Source organism: Ranitomeya imitator, chromosome 5, assembly GCF_032444005.1.
Source record: "Ranitomeya imitator isolate aRanImi1 chromosome 5, aRanImi1.pri, whole genome shotgun sequence".
Classification (NCBI taxonomy): domain Eukaryota; kingdom Metazoa; phylum Chordata; class Amphibia; order Anura; family Dendrobatidae; genus Ranitomeya; species Ranitomeya imitator.
The window spans coordinates 112,943,079-112,962,133 of record NC_091286.1 but is presented as its reverse complement, the minus strand read 5'-3'; the positions used below and the strand labels follow the sequence as shown (position 1 = coordinate 112,962,133).

The window sequence follows — 19,055 nt, the reverse complement described above, 5'->3', positions numbered from 1 at the left end:
TCAAAGAAGATCCTTCAGGTCCGATGGTAGATGCGCGATGACACCGGCTTTCGGGCATTGATCAAGGTGGAAACTACCTCATGGGAAAAACCTGCTTGAGTCAGAACCCAGGATTCAACGGCCAAGCCGTCAAACACAGGGCCCTTTTGTTCTGGTGGTAGATCGGGCCCTGAGAAAGTAGATCTGGTAGGCGCCAAGGAACGTCTGCGATGAGTTGGACCAGCTCTGCATACCACGCCTGGCAAGGCCAATCCGGGGCGATGAGAATTACCGGGACACCCTCTGCCCTGATCTTCCTGAAGACTCTGGGAAGCAGGGGCGGGGGGGGGGGGGAAGTAAGGAAGGCGAAACTGACTCCAAGGAAGGACTAGGGCGCCCGCCCCCATTGCTCTGGGGTCCCGGGACCGGGCCACAAACTGAAGTACCTTGGCATTGAAACAGGAAGCCATCAAGTCTACGTCCGGAGTAAACCAACGAAGGCAGATTTGTTGGAATATGTCCTGATGGAGAGACCACTCTCCTGAGGCAAGACCTTGCTGGCTGAGGAAATCCGCGGCCCAATTCTCCACTCCTGGAATGTGAACGGCCGATATGACCGAATGGTTGTTTTCGGCTCAGCGAAGGATGTGCTCTACCTCGCGCATTGCAGCTCTGCTGCGGGTGCCCCCTGATGATTTATATAAGCCACAGCTGTGGCATTGTCCGACTGGATACGGATGGGACGGCCTGCTAGGAGATGATGGAACTGTTTTAGGGACAGCCGAATCGCACGTATCTCCAGGATACTGATTGGAAGGCGAGACTCGTGATGAGTCCAGGTTCCCTGCACAGTGTGATGACAAAAGACCGCTACCCAGCCTAGGAGGCTGGCATCAGTAGTGACTACCAGCCAATGGACTGGGAGGAAGGACCTTGGATAAGAGAGGACCAGGGCATCCACCAATGGAGTGTCTGCTTGACCCGAGGAGAGAGAAGACACAGACGGTCAAGGGAAAAAGGATTCCCGTCCCATGCATCCAGCAGAGCGCGCTGGAGGGGACGGAGGTGTAGTTGCGCAAATGGATTCGCCTCCATTGCGGCCACCATCCTCCCGAGAATCCTCATGCCGAAACGGATGGAACAAGGGGACGACTGAAGGAGCTTCCAGACCCCTGTTGAAGAGCCAGGACCTTGTCCCGAGGAAGAGGCACCAACCCTAGGGAGGTGTCCAGGGTCATGCCCAGGAAGGAGATCCGTTGAGCTGGAACAGGAGATGACTTTTTTAAATTGATCAACCTGCCCAGCCGAGAAAGAGTATCTAAGGAAATGCGAACGCTCCTCACAGGCTCGGAAAGATGGGCCTTTGACCAGTAGATCGTCTAGGTAGGGAAACACAACTAGACCCCGGGAATGCAGAATGGCCATGACCGCCGCCACGACCTTTGTGAAAACTCTGGGGGCAGTGGCGAGGCCAAAAGGCAAAGCTGTAAACTGAAAATGCTCCTGTCCGCCGGCGAAGCGAAGAAACCTTTGGTGAGGTGGGGAGATTGGGATGTGGAGGTACGCATCCCGAATGTCGATTGGATGGTAAGAATTCGCCTTGTTCCATCGAGGCAATGACGGAACGGAGGGATTCCATCCTGAAATGACGGACTTTGACAAATCTGTTCAAGAGCTTTAGGTCCAGGATGGGCCTGACTGTTCCATCCCTTTTGGGGACTATAAACAGATGTGAATAGAAACAGCAGAACGTGTTGTCCTCTGGGACAGGGACAATTACTCCGTCTTGGCGGAGCGACTTGATGGCCTGGGAAAAAGCCTGAGCTCGCACTCCCGCTTTGGAAACGAAAAACCGGGTTAGAGGGGGAAGGAAAAATCGATTTTGTAGCCGGAGGACACCAGTTCCCTGACATACTCGTCGTGAACGACTGCGCACTGAACGACTGGGAGCCAGGCATGACGAAACTAAAGAAGGCGTCCGCCTACTTTGCCGGTGTCGTCCGGACGAGGTTGCGAGTCATTTAGAGGAAGATGGTTGGGCACGAGATCCCCTGGACCTAGACTGTGTGGAGCGGCCCCTCCAGGAATGGTTGGGCCTGTATGAAGTCTGATGGCTTTTGCCTCTGCCTGCGCGGAGTCTCGAACCAGGGGAACTGTCCGAGGAATGCCATGCATAAGTTCCACGAAAGGGCCGAAAACGAGCCTGCTGCTGTCGTCAGAACGGTTGTATGAATCTCTGCTGGGGGAGGGAAGTACTTTTTCCCCCTGTAGTGTCTGAAATCAGCTTGTCCAGCTTTTCACCAAAAAGACGGCCACTGAAATATGGCTGAGACGTGAGGGACTTTTTAGATGCGGAGACCGCTCGCCAGTTCCTCAAGCATAACGCTATCCTAATCGCCACAGCATTTGAAGCAGCAAGTGCAGAGCAGTTCGCCGCATCCAGGGAAGCGTTTACTAAGTAATCGCCAGCCAAGGAAATTTGATTTGCTAGATCCGCTATGTCAGAAGGAAGATCACTGTTCTGTAAGGCCTTATGCAGAGAGTCTGCCCAACAAGTCACGGCTTTGGCTACCCAGGCAGTCGCGAAGGAGGGAAAGAGTGCCGAGTCTGAAGCTTCAAAAGCTGAACGGTTGAGACTGTCAACTAGGCGATCTGTGGGATCTTTGATAGAAGATCCGTCCGGCATGGATAGAAGGGTTTTAGAGGACAAATGTGAAACAGGAGGATCCAGAGGAGGGGATTCTGTCCATTGTTTGCAGAGATCAGAAGAAAAAGGATATTTGGCCTCCAGAGATCTCTGGCCTTGAAAGCGTTTGTCTGGACGCTTCCTATGTCGCTGGACTATGTCCTGGAACTCCGGGTGAATGGCAAACACCCTTTGAGTACGTTTGGTCCTTTTGAAGGACACCGAATTATCCGTACTGGAGGTCGCCGGTTCCTCATCAACCTGAAGGGACTGGTTGACGGCCTCAATGAGACTATCTATAGAGCTCTGAAAACCTTGCGACTCCAGATCTAGAGGCCTATCAGACTCAGGTTCAGAGTCCTGGTCGGAAGAGGTGCCTGGGGAGCGAGAGCGGGAAGCGGAGCTAACAGACACCGAGGCACCAGAGAGCCTGGGGTACGAGCTACAGACGCGCTTCCTAGATGGCCGCTTATGCTTAGAATGAGAGCGGCTCCTGCAGGCTGAAGATTCCGCAGCCATAGGGGAAGTTTCCTGAATAGGCAGATTAGTGGTCCTGCTCCTGGTTGGATCCTGGAGGGAGTCTATAGCTTTAGTCAAAGAAGCCATAGATTGCGAAAGTGACAAAAGCCCACTCAGGGGGACTGGTCACCGTGGGCTCGGTTGCGGCGGGGGGCTCCTGAGCGCATTTAGAGTCACAAGCATTACAGAGCGGAGCAGTATGCCCGCGTGGTAGCGCAGCCTGACAGGAGGTGCAAGAAGTGAAGAACACCGTATGTGTTTTTGCAGTCTTTTTGGAGGGTTTAGGCAGAGACATGTTGTACTGCTGACATCCGTGCAGGGCTGATGTAGGGCACTTATGTGCAGCTAAAAAAGCGGAGCACTGTGTGCAGGAGGAGGGCCTGTGTCAGTGTGCAGCGCACCTACCCAGGTCCTGTGTCCTGTCGCAGCGCTGTGATCGGGAGGAGAAGGTGCAGGCGCCGTCCAGAAGGTTTCCTCTCATCAAAGATGGCCGCTGAGAGTATGGGGAGCGCTTCTCGCAATGTGCGGGGAGCTCCATGCAACACCGCTGTTCTTCAGTGGTGGTGCAGAGGGAGAGCGGCCGGACTGTACACATGGAAGGTGGCCTCTGTGTATCCTAAGGGTTCGTTCCCCTAGGATTTCACAGGGCTAGTTCACGGCTGAACATCCCACGTCGCAGGAGAGCGTACAGGGAGTAAATTCTCCGTCCTCGCCTGTTGATGTTTCAGGGGAGATCGGCCCCCTTAAAAGGGTCCGTCGCCCCTTCATCCTCTTGCGCAAAGTTAAAAAATTAAATTAAAAAATAAAATTAAAAAATAAGAACGTCTGGAGAAAAACAGACGCAGTGTGCCTCCTACGGACACTAAGCAAGAACTGAGATTATCCGGAGCCAGTGGGCGGTGTATACTGCAGAGGAGGAGCTAACCCTTTTTGTATTTACTTAGTGTCAGCCTCCTAGTGGCAGCAGCATACACCCACGGTCCTGTGTCCCCCAATGCGGCGATGGAGAAATATAAATTAATAGGACGTAACATGTGGCATGTAATGGAATTTACAGGACAGGGAAACTTGTCAGATCCGCTGCTACTACAGTGCGCATTTCTTTAATCTGAATAGGTGTCTTACGTGCCATATTATTACTGCCCTGATTGAAGAATAACATTGTATTGTAAAGAGGTGCATATGAAAACTATGCAGGACTAGCCCAGTGTGGCATTTGTTCCCCCAAATTAGTCCTGGGTCTTCTAATTACGCCTCACAGGAAGTGACTGACATCTTGCATTAGGGTCCTACCATTATCCAGGCTGGCAATCAAGCAATACATAATCCCATGGGGGTAACCCACGTCGGGGCTTAGGGCACCATAATAAGACCACCCTGTTACAGATATGTAAATAATGTACATTATTATAGCAATTTGTTGTTGGTAGGCTGGCAATCAAGCCAAAAGAGGTGTGACTATAAGATTCGAGGCAGAACTAGTCAGGGAGGAAAAGATGCCGCACTGATTCGTCCTGCCCTATCCTCACATGTAAAGCCGCAGGATAAAATTATATTCTTCAAACACTGCAGCATTAATAAGTTACATGAAATCCATGAAAGAACTCTGCACCCATACCACTATAGTAGCTGTGGGTACAATCTGGGGGATCTGAAAGGTTCCCCGTACATGAGAAGATAATGAACAAAAATATCACACTAACACTGAAATAACTAATAAAAAGGTAATGCAAATAATAAGAGGTTATAAAACAAAAAAGGTGTTGGCAAGTGTCTGATTTACAGCCTGTTTTTTTTTGTTGTTGTTGTTTTTTTATTGCAGTGCTGGAGTGGTGCTTCTAATGTAAGTTCACCATCTATCGACACCGCTCTAGTCGGTCTATGGCAGTTTATGATCTGCCATAGAGAACCGGAGCTCACGTTACTGACGATACTTCTGGCCAGTCAGAAGTAGATGTCACAAGATGGTGCAGCAGGTCCAAAGTGGCACCGAAAACAGGTGAAGATGGCGGCTAGTAAGTATAAGACTAGGGTCAGGAATCTTAGAATAAAAGCACCTCTCCAGCTATGCAGAAAAAAAACACAAATAAATGCTGGAGTGGCACTTTAATGCTCTACGTGACAGCAGGAAAAAACGGAATGCTTTACTCAGCTATCTCCAGCAGTCCTATAGAGACAGGGCTCTGCATAGGTCCATTCTCAGGATAGGTAAAGATCCAAGGTTAGTTCTCCACCAATCAGCGAGTTATCACGTATCCTATGGATAGAGGTGAACTTCTAATGATAGGAATACCCCTTTAAACAATGTCTGAATTACCTTATATTTGATACTGCAGGACTTGCTGGGGAGGGGGAGTTAGCTACTGGTTGAGGCTGCAAAATAAACAGAAAACAAATATAGATTTTAAACCTTGATTCCTGTATTGTAATTTCCTTTGATGATTGTTGAAGTTTTAACTAAAAATTGTTTTCTGTTGCAGATCTACAAGTTCGCTGAATGCTGAGCTCTGTATAACCCCACCCACTCCACTGATTTATGTGGGGGAGGTATGCAGAGCTCAGCATGTATTTCAAATGAAAGGGGACTTTACCAGTGTGACACATTTAATGACCGACAGTCTGCTCTCCTATAGCTCTGCACAGCTGTGATTATAACTAACGCAGCACAGCAGAGCTGAGCTTTGTCTCCTGACAAACAGGTGCAGTTATTAACTCATAGTGCTGTCAACCGAGCTTGCAGAGTTGTATCTGATTACAACTTATACAATGAAGCAGAGTTTAAATTTTTCTCAGGACAAATACATTTGCAGCTACAGCTCTCTAGTCAGTGCAGTCAGCTCTGCTGTACTACCGTAATGCTGGTGGTTGTGGACCCAATGCGCCACGGACCGGGTTTACCATGGAGGGGGTGACTAAGTGTATACTAGGTCTTCACTAGGGCCTCTGATGGTGACGATAGGCTGGGATGCCGGTAGTCATCAGGTACCACTCCATAGTAGTTCCCATGTCTGCAGCAGCTGACTGGAGGGTCAGAGGTGCTGGTATGAGGTACTGGAGGAAGTCAAAAGCGTAGTCAGATGGTCTGAGGTCAGCGCAAGCAGCATGGGTTCACAAAATAAAGTCAAAGTGAGGGATGGAGTAGTCAATCTGAGCAGATAAACAGACCGAGTCAATAAAGGTATACAAGAACACTGACAAATGCATAACCGGGTGCTAGCAGGCTAGGAATCAACATTCAGGCAAGGAATGGATGGTGGAGTCACCTGATATATCACCTGCTAGCAGATAATAGGCTGGGAAAGCAAATCTCTGCAGGACAGAGTGGATACAAATGCCTTCAGAATTTGGCCGCGCCCCCCATGACTCACAACCAGCACAACTCAGGGAGATGGTCAAGTACTGGATGGAGCAGAGTGAAACGCAGGGTGAGTAGGGAAGCGCTTGGAGGGCGTGAGACTGGTGGGTGTAACAACTACCCTTCCCCCACATTATCTGCCTATGAGATGGAAGCTGAAGAACTAAGCAGATGTGTTTGTAATGCTGTACTGTATTAGTTGGAATCACACACAGCTCTGTGAACATGAGAGCAGACTGTCAGCTATTACATAACACTGGTAACACCCCCTTTCATTTAAAATAAGCTCTGGAGGCAGATTCTCATGGGGATCTGTATTTGGCCCATTGATCTTAAAGGGAACCTGTCAGCACTTTTGGCCGATATGAGTTATGGCCATCACCTTTCAGGGCTGATATACAGCATTCTGTAATGCTGTATATAAGCCCCCAACCTGACCTGTAAGAGAAGAAAAAAAACTTTAATTATACTCACCTGCGAGGCAGTCCAGTCCGATGGGTGTCGCTCTTTTTGGTCCAGCGCCTCTCTTTATTGTGATGCCGTCCTCCTGCTTGCTTTGTGTGGATGGCATCTCCTCAGCACCGCATTCCTGCGCAGGCACACTTCTCTGCCCTGGTGAGATCATAGCAAAGTACGGCAATGCGCAGGTGCCGGGAAAGGTGAAAGAGCCCCGGTGCCTGTGCACTGCAGTGCTTTGCTCTGCCCTCAACAGGGCAGAGAAGTACGCCTGCACAGGAGGGGTTTGCAGAGAAGACTGTAGAAGAAGTACGCTTGCACAGGAGGGATTTGCTGAGAAGACTGTAGAAGAAGTACGCCTGCACAGGAGGGATTTGCTGAGAAGACTGTAGAAGTACGCCTGCACAGGAGGGATTTGCTGAGAAGACTGTAGAAGTACGCCTGCAAAGACTGTAGATGATGGAGGGATGTGTTATCCACACAAAGCAAGCAGGAGGATGGGGATCATAAGAAGAAGGGAGGCCGAACCAAGACCAACGACGCCCATCGGACCGAACCGCCCTGCATGTGAGTATAATGAACCAAGTGACAGGTTCCCTTTAACACTAGGACTACTGGACTCGTGACCCCGATTAGAACTACTGCAAGTAAGTAGTCAAAATGACTATACCACTAATCCTAGTGTTAAAGGTGTTGTCCAGGCTCAGGGTTCAAGTCTGCAGTGCACGCTGTCAGGATTCTCCAGTATCTTTGCCGAGAGCAGGTAAGCGCATAACTCCAAGTATGCAAAATTGCATACATGAAGCCTATAGATATGAAACACGAGTATAGATAACATTTAAATATTTATTGTAACCGTTTTAAAAGGTGTAAAGTGACAAATGCCCAAAGTGGCTGGTGTGGAGGGAAAGAAGGAGATAAGTTTCAAGGTATCTTGAATATGGAAAGATGCTGCTCATCCACTCTCTCCGCTGTACCCAACGCATGTTTTACCGAAGCTTTGAAATTGCATACATGCGGTCACGTGCCATCTAGATGTGTGTGTCCTCACTCAATACAAGCAAATTAATCAAGACCAGATATGTTTAGTCGGAATGTGGCCGGAAGTATGCAAATCGACCAGCCTATCCTGGCGCCAGCACTAAAGAATCCTGACAACGAGCGCTTTAGGAGTCACAATTCTGCAGTCACATAGAGTGACTGCAGCCCTGAACCCCCAGCATGGATGACCCTTTTAACACTTCAGTTGCATATTATGAAAAAAGTGTATTTCTCTAGAATAAGACATCAGATCACAAAGATCTAGCTATTATTTTATTCAACTTTCTATGCCCTGCATGCCTCAATAGACGGCTCCGGAGGGTTGATCCTACTAAGAGATTACATCTAAAGATGTGATCCACTAAGAAAGAACCCGTTTTCTACCAATGTTCATGTTGTTTTATGCCTTTCTGCTTTACTTCCTGCCCCAAGCACCAACTTGTTTTTACAGCCATCACTCCCTCTTCAGATCCTCTTCTCCCTTCTGACTACATTTCACATCCGCCCTTGTGCTGGCCTGCATGCCAGCAGTGAGCACATCCCTTGTTTTTACCCTCCCATCCTATCCCCAGCTTCACCTTGATACAAGTAACACACAAAGCAATAGAACACCAGACAAAGTAATAATTGTAATAATGTTTATCACCTAGTCAGCCTTTACAGATGATGGGTGGGGAGAGAAAGATGTATATACAGGGTATACTGCATTAGTGATGGGTCATTCACAACCGATCTGGCACAAAGAGCTGGCTCCCTTCTGTGAACAATGGGAGCCGGCAAAACGGTGAGAGCCACATGCAGTTTCTGAATGGCTCTCACTGGGGGCGTAAAATAACTGTTTGACAGCCAAAACTCTGCCCAACCAGCTCTGTCATCGGCTAGCTGCAGATGGGAGGGGTTTTGACTGGAGTGAACAGATACCGTATTTTTCGCACTATGAGACGCACCAGACCATAAGACGCACCCGAAGGAAAATAGGGAAATAAAAAAATGTGTCAAATGGGGGTCCATCTTACAGTCCGAATTCAGCTTGGGGGGGGGGGGGTTCGGCACAGGTGAAGGAGTGGTCAAAGGGTTGTTCGGAGGTCCAGGCTGGTGCAGTGGCCTCCGGGAAATCCCATCCCAGGCAATGGGGTGGAGCTGCTCTGTGGTGCGGCGGGGCTCCGCAGGCATTTGGCGACAGGTGCTCTGTGGGCCAGCGGTGCTCTGTGGGGCTGCGGTGCTCTGTGGGATGGCTGTGGCCTGTGGAGCGGCTGTGGCCTGTGGGGCGGCTGTGGCCTGTGGGGCGGCAGTGCTCTGTGGGACAGGGGCAGCAGTGACCTGTGGAGCGGCGGGCCTCCGCCGGCATTTCGTGAAAGCCCAGAGGCCCATGCAGATCCATTCCTGTGATGCGGGGGTCTACGGGAAAATGGCCGCTGAGGGCGGCGCATGCTCAGATTCAGATCTCGTTGCCAAGATCTGAATCTGAGCATGTGCCGCCCCTGGCAGCCATTTTCCCGGAGGCCACCGCATCGCAGGAATGGATCTGAGCGGGTCTCCGAGCTTTCACGAAATGATGGCGGAGCTCCGCTGCCCCACAGACCACCACCTCCCCCGTTCCACAGAGCACTGCCACAGCCGCCCAACAGGCCACCGCCGCAACAGAGAGCTGCGCCAACCTGGGAAGGGAGGCTGCATTGTCTGACCGGGACCGCCGCTACGTTATTTGTAAATATATTCCAACTATAAGAAAAAAGTGCCTCTTATAGTCCGAAAAATATGGTAGTTAATAAGAATCCAAAATAGCTGGCTGTTTTTGATGAGTGAAGCCTAAAGATACAGCTCAACAAAATGAGCTGGACTGCATATTTTATAAGAGTATAGAATAGGGTGTGTGGAGCACCGCACTCCTCAGCATGTAAAGGTCACATGATTGTGATGTCAGATCAGATTCCAGAGCCAGGAAGTCAGGAAGGATCTGACATGACATCACAGGAAGTCAGGAATTTCTCAGCCACAGGTCTGTTGTGAGTTCTGTTTTTGGGCTCCCTCTGGTGGTTACTGATGGTACTGGGTGATTTGTGTTCTGCTGTCTCTGGTGTCCACCTGTTCTATTAGGATTTGGGAGTTTCCTATTTAACCGGGCTTTCTTGTCATTTCCCCGCCGGCTATCAAGGTTATCAGAGTGTTTTGTTACCTCAGCTTCTGGCTTCAGTAATCTTCAGGACAAGCTAAGTTTTTGATTTTCTTGTTCCACGTTTTGATTTATTTTTGTCTTGTCCAGCTTGCATATAATTGTTTCTTTGCTGCTGGTTGCTCTAGCGGGCTGTAATTGCTCCTCATGTTCCATGAGTTGGAACATGAGTTCAAGTAATTACAGGATGGTTTTTTGAAGGGTTTTTTGCTGACCGCGCAGTTTACTTTTGTATCCTCTGCTATCTAGTTTTAGCGGGCCTCATTTTGCTGAATCTGATTTCATACTGTGTATGTGCCTTCCTCTCATTTCACCGTCATTATATGTGGGGGGCTGCTATTTCTGTGGGGTATTTCTCTGGAGGTAAGAGAGGTCTGTGTTTCTTCTAATAGGGGAAGTTAGATCTTCGGCTGGTGCGAGACGTCTAGGATCAACGTAGGCACGTTCCCCGGCTATTGTTATTTGTGTGTTCAGGTTTAGGGTCGCGGTCAGCTCAGGTTCCATCACCCTAGAGCTCGTTGGTGCTTGTCCTTTTGTGATTCCCTGCCATTGGAATCATGACAGTATAGCCGGCCACAAAATGTTTGGGCTGAAGTAGGAGGAAAAGTAGTCTGAGGAAGTTTTTTTTTTTTTTCTCCTCTGAGGTTGCTGCCTAGCCCTAATTGCAGCCTGGCTGATTTTTTTTTTTTTTCCTCCTCTTAATCCTTGAATGGCTCTGACCTTAGCTGTTTATCATGGACGTCCAGAGTTTAGCTTCCAGCTTGAATACTCTTGCTGCTAAGGTTCAAAATATACAAGATTTTGTTGTACATGCTCCTATGTCTGAACCTAGAATTCCTATTCCAGAGTTCTTTGCTGGAGATAGATCTAGTTTTCTGAATTTTAGGAACAATTGCAAGCTGTTCCTTTCTTTGAAATCTCGCTCTTCTGGAGACCCTGCTCAGCAGGTTAAGATTATTATATCTTTCCTGCAGGGTGACCCTCAAAATTGGGCATTTGCATTGGCACCAGGGGATCCTGCGTTGCTTAATGTGGATGCGTTTTTTCTGGCATTGGGTTTGCTCTATGAGGAACCTAACCAAGAGATTCAGGCTGAAAAAGCTTTATTAGCTCTCTCTCAGGGGCAAGATGAAGCAGAAATATATTGTCAAAAATTTCGGAAATGGTCAGTGCTTACTCAGTGGAATGAGTGCGCCCTGGCTGCAAAGTTCAGAGATGGCCTTTCTGAGGCCATTAAAGATGTTATGGTGGGGTTCCCTGCGCCTGCGGGTCTGAATGAGTCTATGACTATGGCTATTCAGATTGATCGGCGTTTATGGGAGCGCAAACCTGTGCACCATTTGGCGGTGTCTTCTGAACAGGCACTTGAGACAATGCAATGTGATAGAGTTCAGTCTAGAAGTGAACGGCAAAACTATAGGCGGAAAAATGGGTTGTGCTTTTATTGTGGTGATTCAGCTCATGTTATATCAGCATGCTCTAAACGCACAAAAAAGGTTGATAAGTCTGTTGCCATTAGTACGTTACAGTCTAAGTTCATTCTGTCTGTGACTCTGATTTGCTCATTATCATCCATTTCCGTCGATGCCTATGTAGATTCAGGCGCTGCCCTGAGTCTTATGGATTGGTCATTTGCCAAGCGATGTGGGTTTAGTCTTGAGCCTCTGGAAGTCCCTATTCCTTTGAAGGGAATTGACTCTACACCTTTAGCTATGAATAAACCTCAGTACTGGACACAAGTGACCATGCGTATGACTCCCGTTCATCAGGAGGTGATTCGCTTCCTGGTGTTGTATAATTTACATGATGTTCTAGTACTTGGTCTGCCATGGTTACAAACTCATAATCCAGTCCTTGACTGGAAAACAATGTCTGTGTTAAGCTGGGGATGTCAGGGGGTTCATGATGATGCACCTCCGATTTCTATCGCTTCATCTACTCCTTCTGAGGTTCCTGTATTTTTGTCGGATTATCGGGATGTTTTTGAGGAGCCTAAGCTCAGTTCGCTTCCTCCTCACAGGGATTGCGATTGTGCTATAGATTTAATTCCTGGTAGTAAATTTCCTAAAGGTCGTTTGTTCAATCTGTCAGTGCCAGAGCATACTGCTATGCGGGATTATGTTAAGGAGTCCTTGGAAAAGGGACATATCCGTCCATCTTCGTCCCCTTTGGGAGCAGGTTTTTTTTTCGTGGCCAAGAAAGATGGGTCCTTGAGACCTTGTATAGATTATCGTCTTTTGAATAAGATTACCGTAAAATATCAGTATCCTTTGCCTTTGTTGACTGATTTGTTTGCTCGCATTAAAGGGGCTAAATGGTTCACTAAGATTGATCTCCGGGGTGCGTATAATCTTATACGAATAAAGCAAGGTGATGAGTGGAAAACCGCATTTAATACGCCTGAGGGCCATTTTGAGTATTTGGTAATGCCTTTCGGACTTTCTAATGCTCCTTCAGTCTTCCAGTCCTTTATGCACGATATTTTCTGTGAATATCTGGATAAATTTATGATTGTGTATTTGGATGATATTTTGGTTTTTTCTGATGACTGGGAGTCTCATGTTCAGCAGGTCAGGAAGGTGTTTCAGGTCCTGCGGGCTAATTCCTTGTTTGTAAAGGGCTCAAAGTGTCTCTTTGGAGTCCAAAAGATTTCTTTCTTGGGGTATATTTTTTCCCCTTCTACTATTGAGATGGATCCCGTCAAGGTTCGGGCTATTTGTGACTGGACGCAGCCTGCATCTCTTAAGAGTTTGCAGAAGTTCTTGGGCTTTGCTAATTTCTATCGTCGTTTTATAACTAATTTTTCTAGTGTTGTTAAGCCTTTGACGGATTTGACTAAGAAGGGTGCTGATGTTGCTGATTGGTCTCCTGCGGCTGTGGAGGCCTTTCGGGAACTTAAACGCCGGTTTTCTTCTGCTCCTGTGTTGCGTCAGCCTGATGTTTCGCTTCCTTTCCAAGTTGAGGTTGATGCTTCCGAGATTGGAGCGGGGGCGGTTTTGTCACAGAGAAGCTCCGATTGCTCGGTGATGAAGCCATGTGCGTTCTTTTCTAGAAAATTTTCGCCCGCTGAGCGGAATTATGATGTGGGTAATCGGGAACTTTTGGCCATGAAGTGGACATTTGAGGAGTGGCGTCATTGGCTGGAGGGTGCTAGACATCGTGTGGTGGTCTTGACTGATCACAAAAATCTGATTTACCTTGAGTCTGCCAGGCGTCTGAATCCTAGACAGGCTCGTTGGTCACTGTTTTTCTCTCGTTTCAATTTTGTGGTTTCATACCTGCCAGGTTCAAAGAATGTGAAGGCGGATGCTCTTTCTAGGAGTTTTGTGCCTGACTCCCCTGGAAATTCTGAGCCCACTGGTATCCTTAGGGATGGGGTGATTTTGTCGGCCGTATTCCCAGACTTGCGACGTGCTTTGCAGGAGTTTCAGGCGGGTAAACCTGATCGTTGTCCGCCTGAGAGACTTTGTTCCGGATAGCTGGACCAGTAGAGTCATCTCTGAGGTCCATACTTCTGCGTTGGCAGGTCATCCTGGAATATTTGGTACTAGAGACTTGGTGGCCAGGTCTTTTTGGTGGCCTTCCTTGTCGAGGGATGTGCGTTCTTTTGTGCAGTCTTGTGAGGTTTGTGCTCGGGCTAAGCCTTGCTGTTCTCGAGCCAGTGGATTGTTGTCACCTTTGCCTATCCCGAAGAGGCCTTGGACGCACATTTCCATGGACTTTATTTCGGATCTCCCTGTCTCTCAAAAAATGTCCGTCATCTGGGTTGTGTGTGACCGCTTTTCTAAAATGGTTCATCTTGTACCCTTGCCTAAGTTGCCTTCCTCCTCTGAGTTGGTCCCTCTGTTTTTCCAGAACGTGGTTCGTTTGCATGGGATTCCGGAGAACATCGTTTCTGACAGGGGATCCCAGTTTGTGTCTAGATTTTGGCGGACGTTCTGTGCTAAGATGGGCATTGATTTGTCCTTTTCGTCTGCATTCCACCCTCAGACGAATGGCCAGACGGAGCGAACTAATCAGACCTTGGAAACTTATTTGAGGTGTTTTGTTTCTGCTGATCAGGATGACTGGGTTACCTTTTTGCCGCTGGCCGAGATTGCCCTTAATAATCGGGCTAGTTCTGCTACCTTGGTTTCTCCTTTCTTTTGTAATTCGGGGTTTCATCCTCGTTTTTCCTCTGGTCAGGTGGAGCCTTCTGATTGTCCTGGAGTGGACATGGTGGTGGATAGGTTGCATCAGATTTGGAGTCATGTGGTGGACAATTTGAAGTTGTCCCAGGAGAAGGCTCAGCAGTTTGCTAATCGCCGTCGCCGCGTGGGTCCTCGACTTCGTGTTGGGGACTTGGTGTGGTTTTCTTCTCGTTTTGTTCCTATGAAGGTCTCTTCTCCTAAGTTCAAGCCTCGGTTCATCGGTCCTTATAGGATCTTGGAAATTCTTAACCCTGTGTCGTTTCGTTTGGATCTCCCGGCATCGTTTGCTATTCATAATGTGTTCCATCGGTCGTTGTTGCGGAGGTATGAGGTACCTGTTGTTCCTTCGCCTGAGCCTCCTGCTCCGGTGCTGGTGGAGGGAGAATTGGAGTATGTTGTGGAGAAGGTCTTGGATTCTCGTGTTTCCAGACGGAAACTCCAATATTTGGTCAAGTGGAAGGGTTATGGTCAGGAGGATAATTCTTGGGTGGTTGCCTCTGATGTTCATGCTGATGATTTGGTCCGCGCTTTTCATAGGGCTCATCCTGGTCGCCCTGGTGGTTCTCGTGAGGGTTCGGTGACCCCTCCTCAAGGGGGGGTACTGTTGTGAGTTCTGTTTTTGGGCTCCCTCTGGTGGTTACTGATGGTACTGGGTGACTGGTGTTCTGCTGTCTCTGGTGTCCACCTGTTCTATTAGGATTTGGAAGTTTCCTATTTAACCGGGCTTTCTTGTCATTTCCCCGCCGGCTATCAAGGTTATCAGAGTGTTTTGTTACCTCAGCTTCTGGCTTCAGTAATCTTCAGGACAAGCTAAGTTTTTGATTTTCTTGTTCCACGTTTTGATTTATTTTTGTCTTGTCCAGCTTGCATATAATTGTTTCTTTGCTGCTGGTTGCTCTAGCGGGCTGTAATTGCTCCTCATGTTCCATGAGTTGGAACATGAGTTCAAGTAATTACAGGATGGTTTTTTGAAGGGTTTTTTGCTGACCGCGCAGTTTACTTTTGTATCCTCTGCTATCTAGTTTTAGCGGGCCTCATTTTGCTGAATCTGATTTCATACTGTGTATGTGCCTTCCTCTCATTTCACCGTCATTATATGTGGGGGGCTGCTATTTCTGTGGGGTATTTCTCTGGAGGCAAGAGAGGTCTGTGTTTCTTCTAATAGGGGAAGTTAGATCTTCGGCTGGTGCGAGACGTCTAGGATCAACGTAGGCACGTTCCCCGGCTATTGTTATTTGTGTGTTCAGGTTTAGGGTCGCGGTCAGCTCAGGTTCCATCACCCTAGAGCTCGTTGGTGCTTGTCCTTTTGTGATTCCCTGCCATTGGAATCATGACACAGGTCATGTAACAAGGAGAACAGCTCAGGTTACAGAAAGATTTTGGAAATCAAGGTATTAAGAAAAGAGACCTACTGTAGTAATTAGTTCATATGAAAGGGACTTAGAAAAAGATTGTCAAAAGCAGACAGCCCCTTTAAAAAATAGATACACTGTTTACCTGGTCTTGGTTTTGTAGAGAGAGGAAAGCCATTTTGCATGCAAGGTTCTCAGCTGCCTTTTTAGTTTTGTCTTGTGCTTCGCCACGTTTTTCTTCATTTACAAACACACAGGCAGTAAATCTAAAAATACAAAAACAAAAAGAAAAAAAAATCCATAATGTCAACATTATAAAATAAAGAATAAAGATATCCTCCGTTCCCTACAGCCAGTGAAAGAACCTTCTGTACCTGGGATTGTGAGCTGGTCCTGTTGAGGAGATTTGAAAGCTAAAGCGCAGCCCAGATGTGTCACACTGACTTATGAGCATGCCTTTATAGTTATGTTCTGCCATAATGGATTTCAATTAGGAACCTTAAAGAAAAGGAAAATATATTAATAGTGTAAATACCTGTTTAAAAAAATTGGGCATTAATTTTGGCATGTTCCAAATACATCATGGAATCAAAACTAGGATAGAAATAAAACGAACATACACCCTGCTATAAGTAAAAAACAATAGCACATATAACATTCTGTACTTAGTAAATACTGTTTTTGATTCAAAAAAGCATAAAAGGCATTTCACCAGCGCCAAGGTATACCCAGTCAGAACGGTCATAACAGTGTTCATGAAGTCCCCTATGTTATTTATATGTACTATTGCTTTTTACTTACTTATAGCAGGGTATATGTTCATTCTATTTCTATCGCAAGTTTTGTCCGTTTAATGGCCAATGTGAACATGCTCCTGCACATTGCATGTAAGCCAGCTTATACTCCAGTTCATTTCTTTCAGTTTTGCTTTTCAACGGCATCAAAAACAGGTGGATCTCACCCAATTTAAATAAGAGAGAATGCATAGCGCCTCAGACCAAAATCTGTCAGACCCATTTAGGCCACTCCAGAGGTCTGCACAGTACCACTTCTCCTGTCCTGTATACTGGGTGTAATCCTCAGTATCTGTATTATTCTGTATATTTACAGTGCACAATAATTGCCACAGGGCAAGAGGGAAGAGCCGGGCAAAGCGACAGAATTGGAACATCTGATAGAGGCGTCTTTTCTGGGCGGCTGCGGGCTGCAATTTTTAGGCTTTGGGGGGCAACATCCATAGACCCTTACCAGCCTGAGCATACCAGCCCCCAGTTGTCTGCTTTAGCTTGGCTGGTTGTCAAAAATGAGGGTGACCCCACACAAATTTTTTTTTTTTTTTTCACGGCTCAATGTTATAAACTTCTGTGAAGCATCTGGGGGTTCAAGGTGCTCACCACGCATCTAAGTACATTCCTTGAGGGGTCTAGTTTCCAAAATGGGGTCACTTGTGGGGGGTTTCCACTGTTTAGGCACATCAGGGGTTCTCCAAATGGGACATGACGTCTGCTAATGATTTCAGGAAATTTAACATTTAAAAAGTCAAATGAGGCTCCTTCCCTTCTGAGCCCTGCCATGCGCCCAAACAGTAGTTTTCTCTTGCATATGGGGTATTGGCGTACTCAGGAGAAATTGCACTACAAATTGCATGGTGCAATTTCTGCTGTTACCCTTATGAAAATACATTTGTGTCTAAAATATAATTTTTGTGAGGAAAATGTGATTATTTTCACGGCTCAATGTTGTACACTTCTGTGAAGCACCTGAGGGTTCAATGTGCTCACCACACATCTATATGTTACCTGAGGGGTCTAGTTTGCAAAATAGTGTCACTTGTGGGAGATTTCCATTGTTTAAGCACATCAGGGGCTCTCCAAATGCGACATGGCATCCGCCAATTGTTCCAGCAAGTTTTGCATTCAAAACAAATTCAAGTCAAATGGCGCTCCTTCCCTTCCGAGCTCTGCCGTGCGCCCAAACAGTGGTTTTCTCCCTCATATGGGATATTGCCCTAGTCAAAATATAAAAAGTTGGATCTGAACTAAATTTTTTGTGAAAAAAAGTTAAATATTAATTTACTTTTTTTTTCAAAAAATTCCTGTGAAGCACCTAAAGGGTTAATAAATTTCTTGAATGTGGTTTTGAGCACCTTGAGGGGTGCAGTTTTTAGATTGGTGTCACTTTTGGGTATTTTCTATCATATAGACTCCTCAAAGTGACTTCAAATGTGAGGCGGTCCCTAAAAAAAGGGTTTCGTAAATTTTGCTGGAAAAATGAGAAATCGCTGGCCAACGTTTAACCTTTATAACTTCCTAACAGAAAAAAAATGTTCCAAAATTGTGCTAATGTAAAGTAGACATGTGGAAAATGTCACTTATTAAGTATTTTGCGTGACATATCTCTGCGACTTAAGGGTATGAAAATTCAAAGTTAGAAAATTTCTAAATTTTCGCCAAATTTTCGTTTTTTTTAACAAATAAACGCACGTCATGTCGACTAACTTTTACCACTAACATGAAGTACAATATGTCACGAAAAAACTGTTTCAGAATCACCGAGATCCGTTGAAGCGTTCCAGAGTTATTACCTGGTCAGACTGTCCTTTCCCTGCGCACTGCAATACTTTGGTCTGCGCTCAACAGGGCAGAGAATTATACCTGCGCCGAAGCCACGACAGGAAGCAAAGAAGAGGACGTCATCGTAAGAAGATAAGAGGTGCCGGACCGGACCGTGACGCCCATCGGACCGGACCGCAGCGGGACTGTCCCTGGGTGAGTATAATCTAAAGGTACCTTCACACATAACGATATTGTTAACGATATCGTTGCTATTTGTGACGTAGCAACGATATCGTTAATGAAATCGTTATGTGTGACAGCGACCAACGATCAGGCCCCTGCTGGGAGATCGTTGGTCGCTGAATAAAGTCCAGAACTTTATTTCGTCGCTGGACTCCCTGGAGACATCGCTGGATTGGCGTGTGTGACACCGATCCAGCGATGTCTTCACTGGTAACCAGGGTAAACATCGGGTAACTAAGCGCAGGGCCGCGCTTAGTAACCCGATGTTTACCCTGGTTACCATGCTAAAAGTAAAAAAAAACAAACACTAGATACTTACCTAACGCTGTCTGTCCTCCAGCGCTGTGCTCTGCACTCCTCCTGTACTGGCTGTGAGCCGGAAAGCAGAGCGGTGACGTCACCGCTCTGCTTTCCGGCTCCCAGACAGTACAGGAGGAGAGCAGAGAAGCAGAGCGCAGCGCTGGAGGACAGACAGCTGTAGGTAAGTATCTAGTGTTTGTTTTTTT

At 47.1% G+C, this 19,055-nt stretch overlaps 1 protein-coding gene across 1 annotated transcript in view; it reads right to left on the bottom strand.

The window, feature by feature from the left end:
- The window catches only part of LOC138681523 (interferon-induced, double-stranded RNA-activated protein kinase-like), a 167,733-nt gene that overhangs the window by 144,886 nt on the left and 3,792 nt on the right, over nucleotides 1-19,055 (bottom strand). The window contains exons 2-4 of the mRNA XM_069769100.1: nucleotides 16,126-16,249; nucleotides 15,897-16,017; nucleotides 5,502-5,557 (exon numbers count right to left, since the gene is read on the bottom strand). Of these exons, the coding sequence (XP_069625201.1) occupies nucleotides 5,502-5,557; nucleotides 15,897-16,017; nucleotides 16,126-16,229 (281 nt within the window). The 5' untranslated portion in view covers nucleotides 16,230-16,249. The remainder of the gene's footprint in view (nucleotides 1-5,501; nucleotides 5,558-15,896; nucleotides 16,018-16,125; nucleotides 16,250-19,055) is intronic.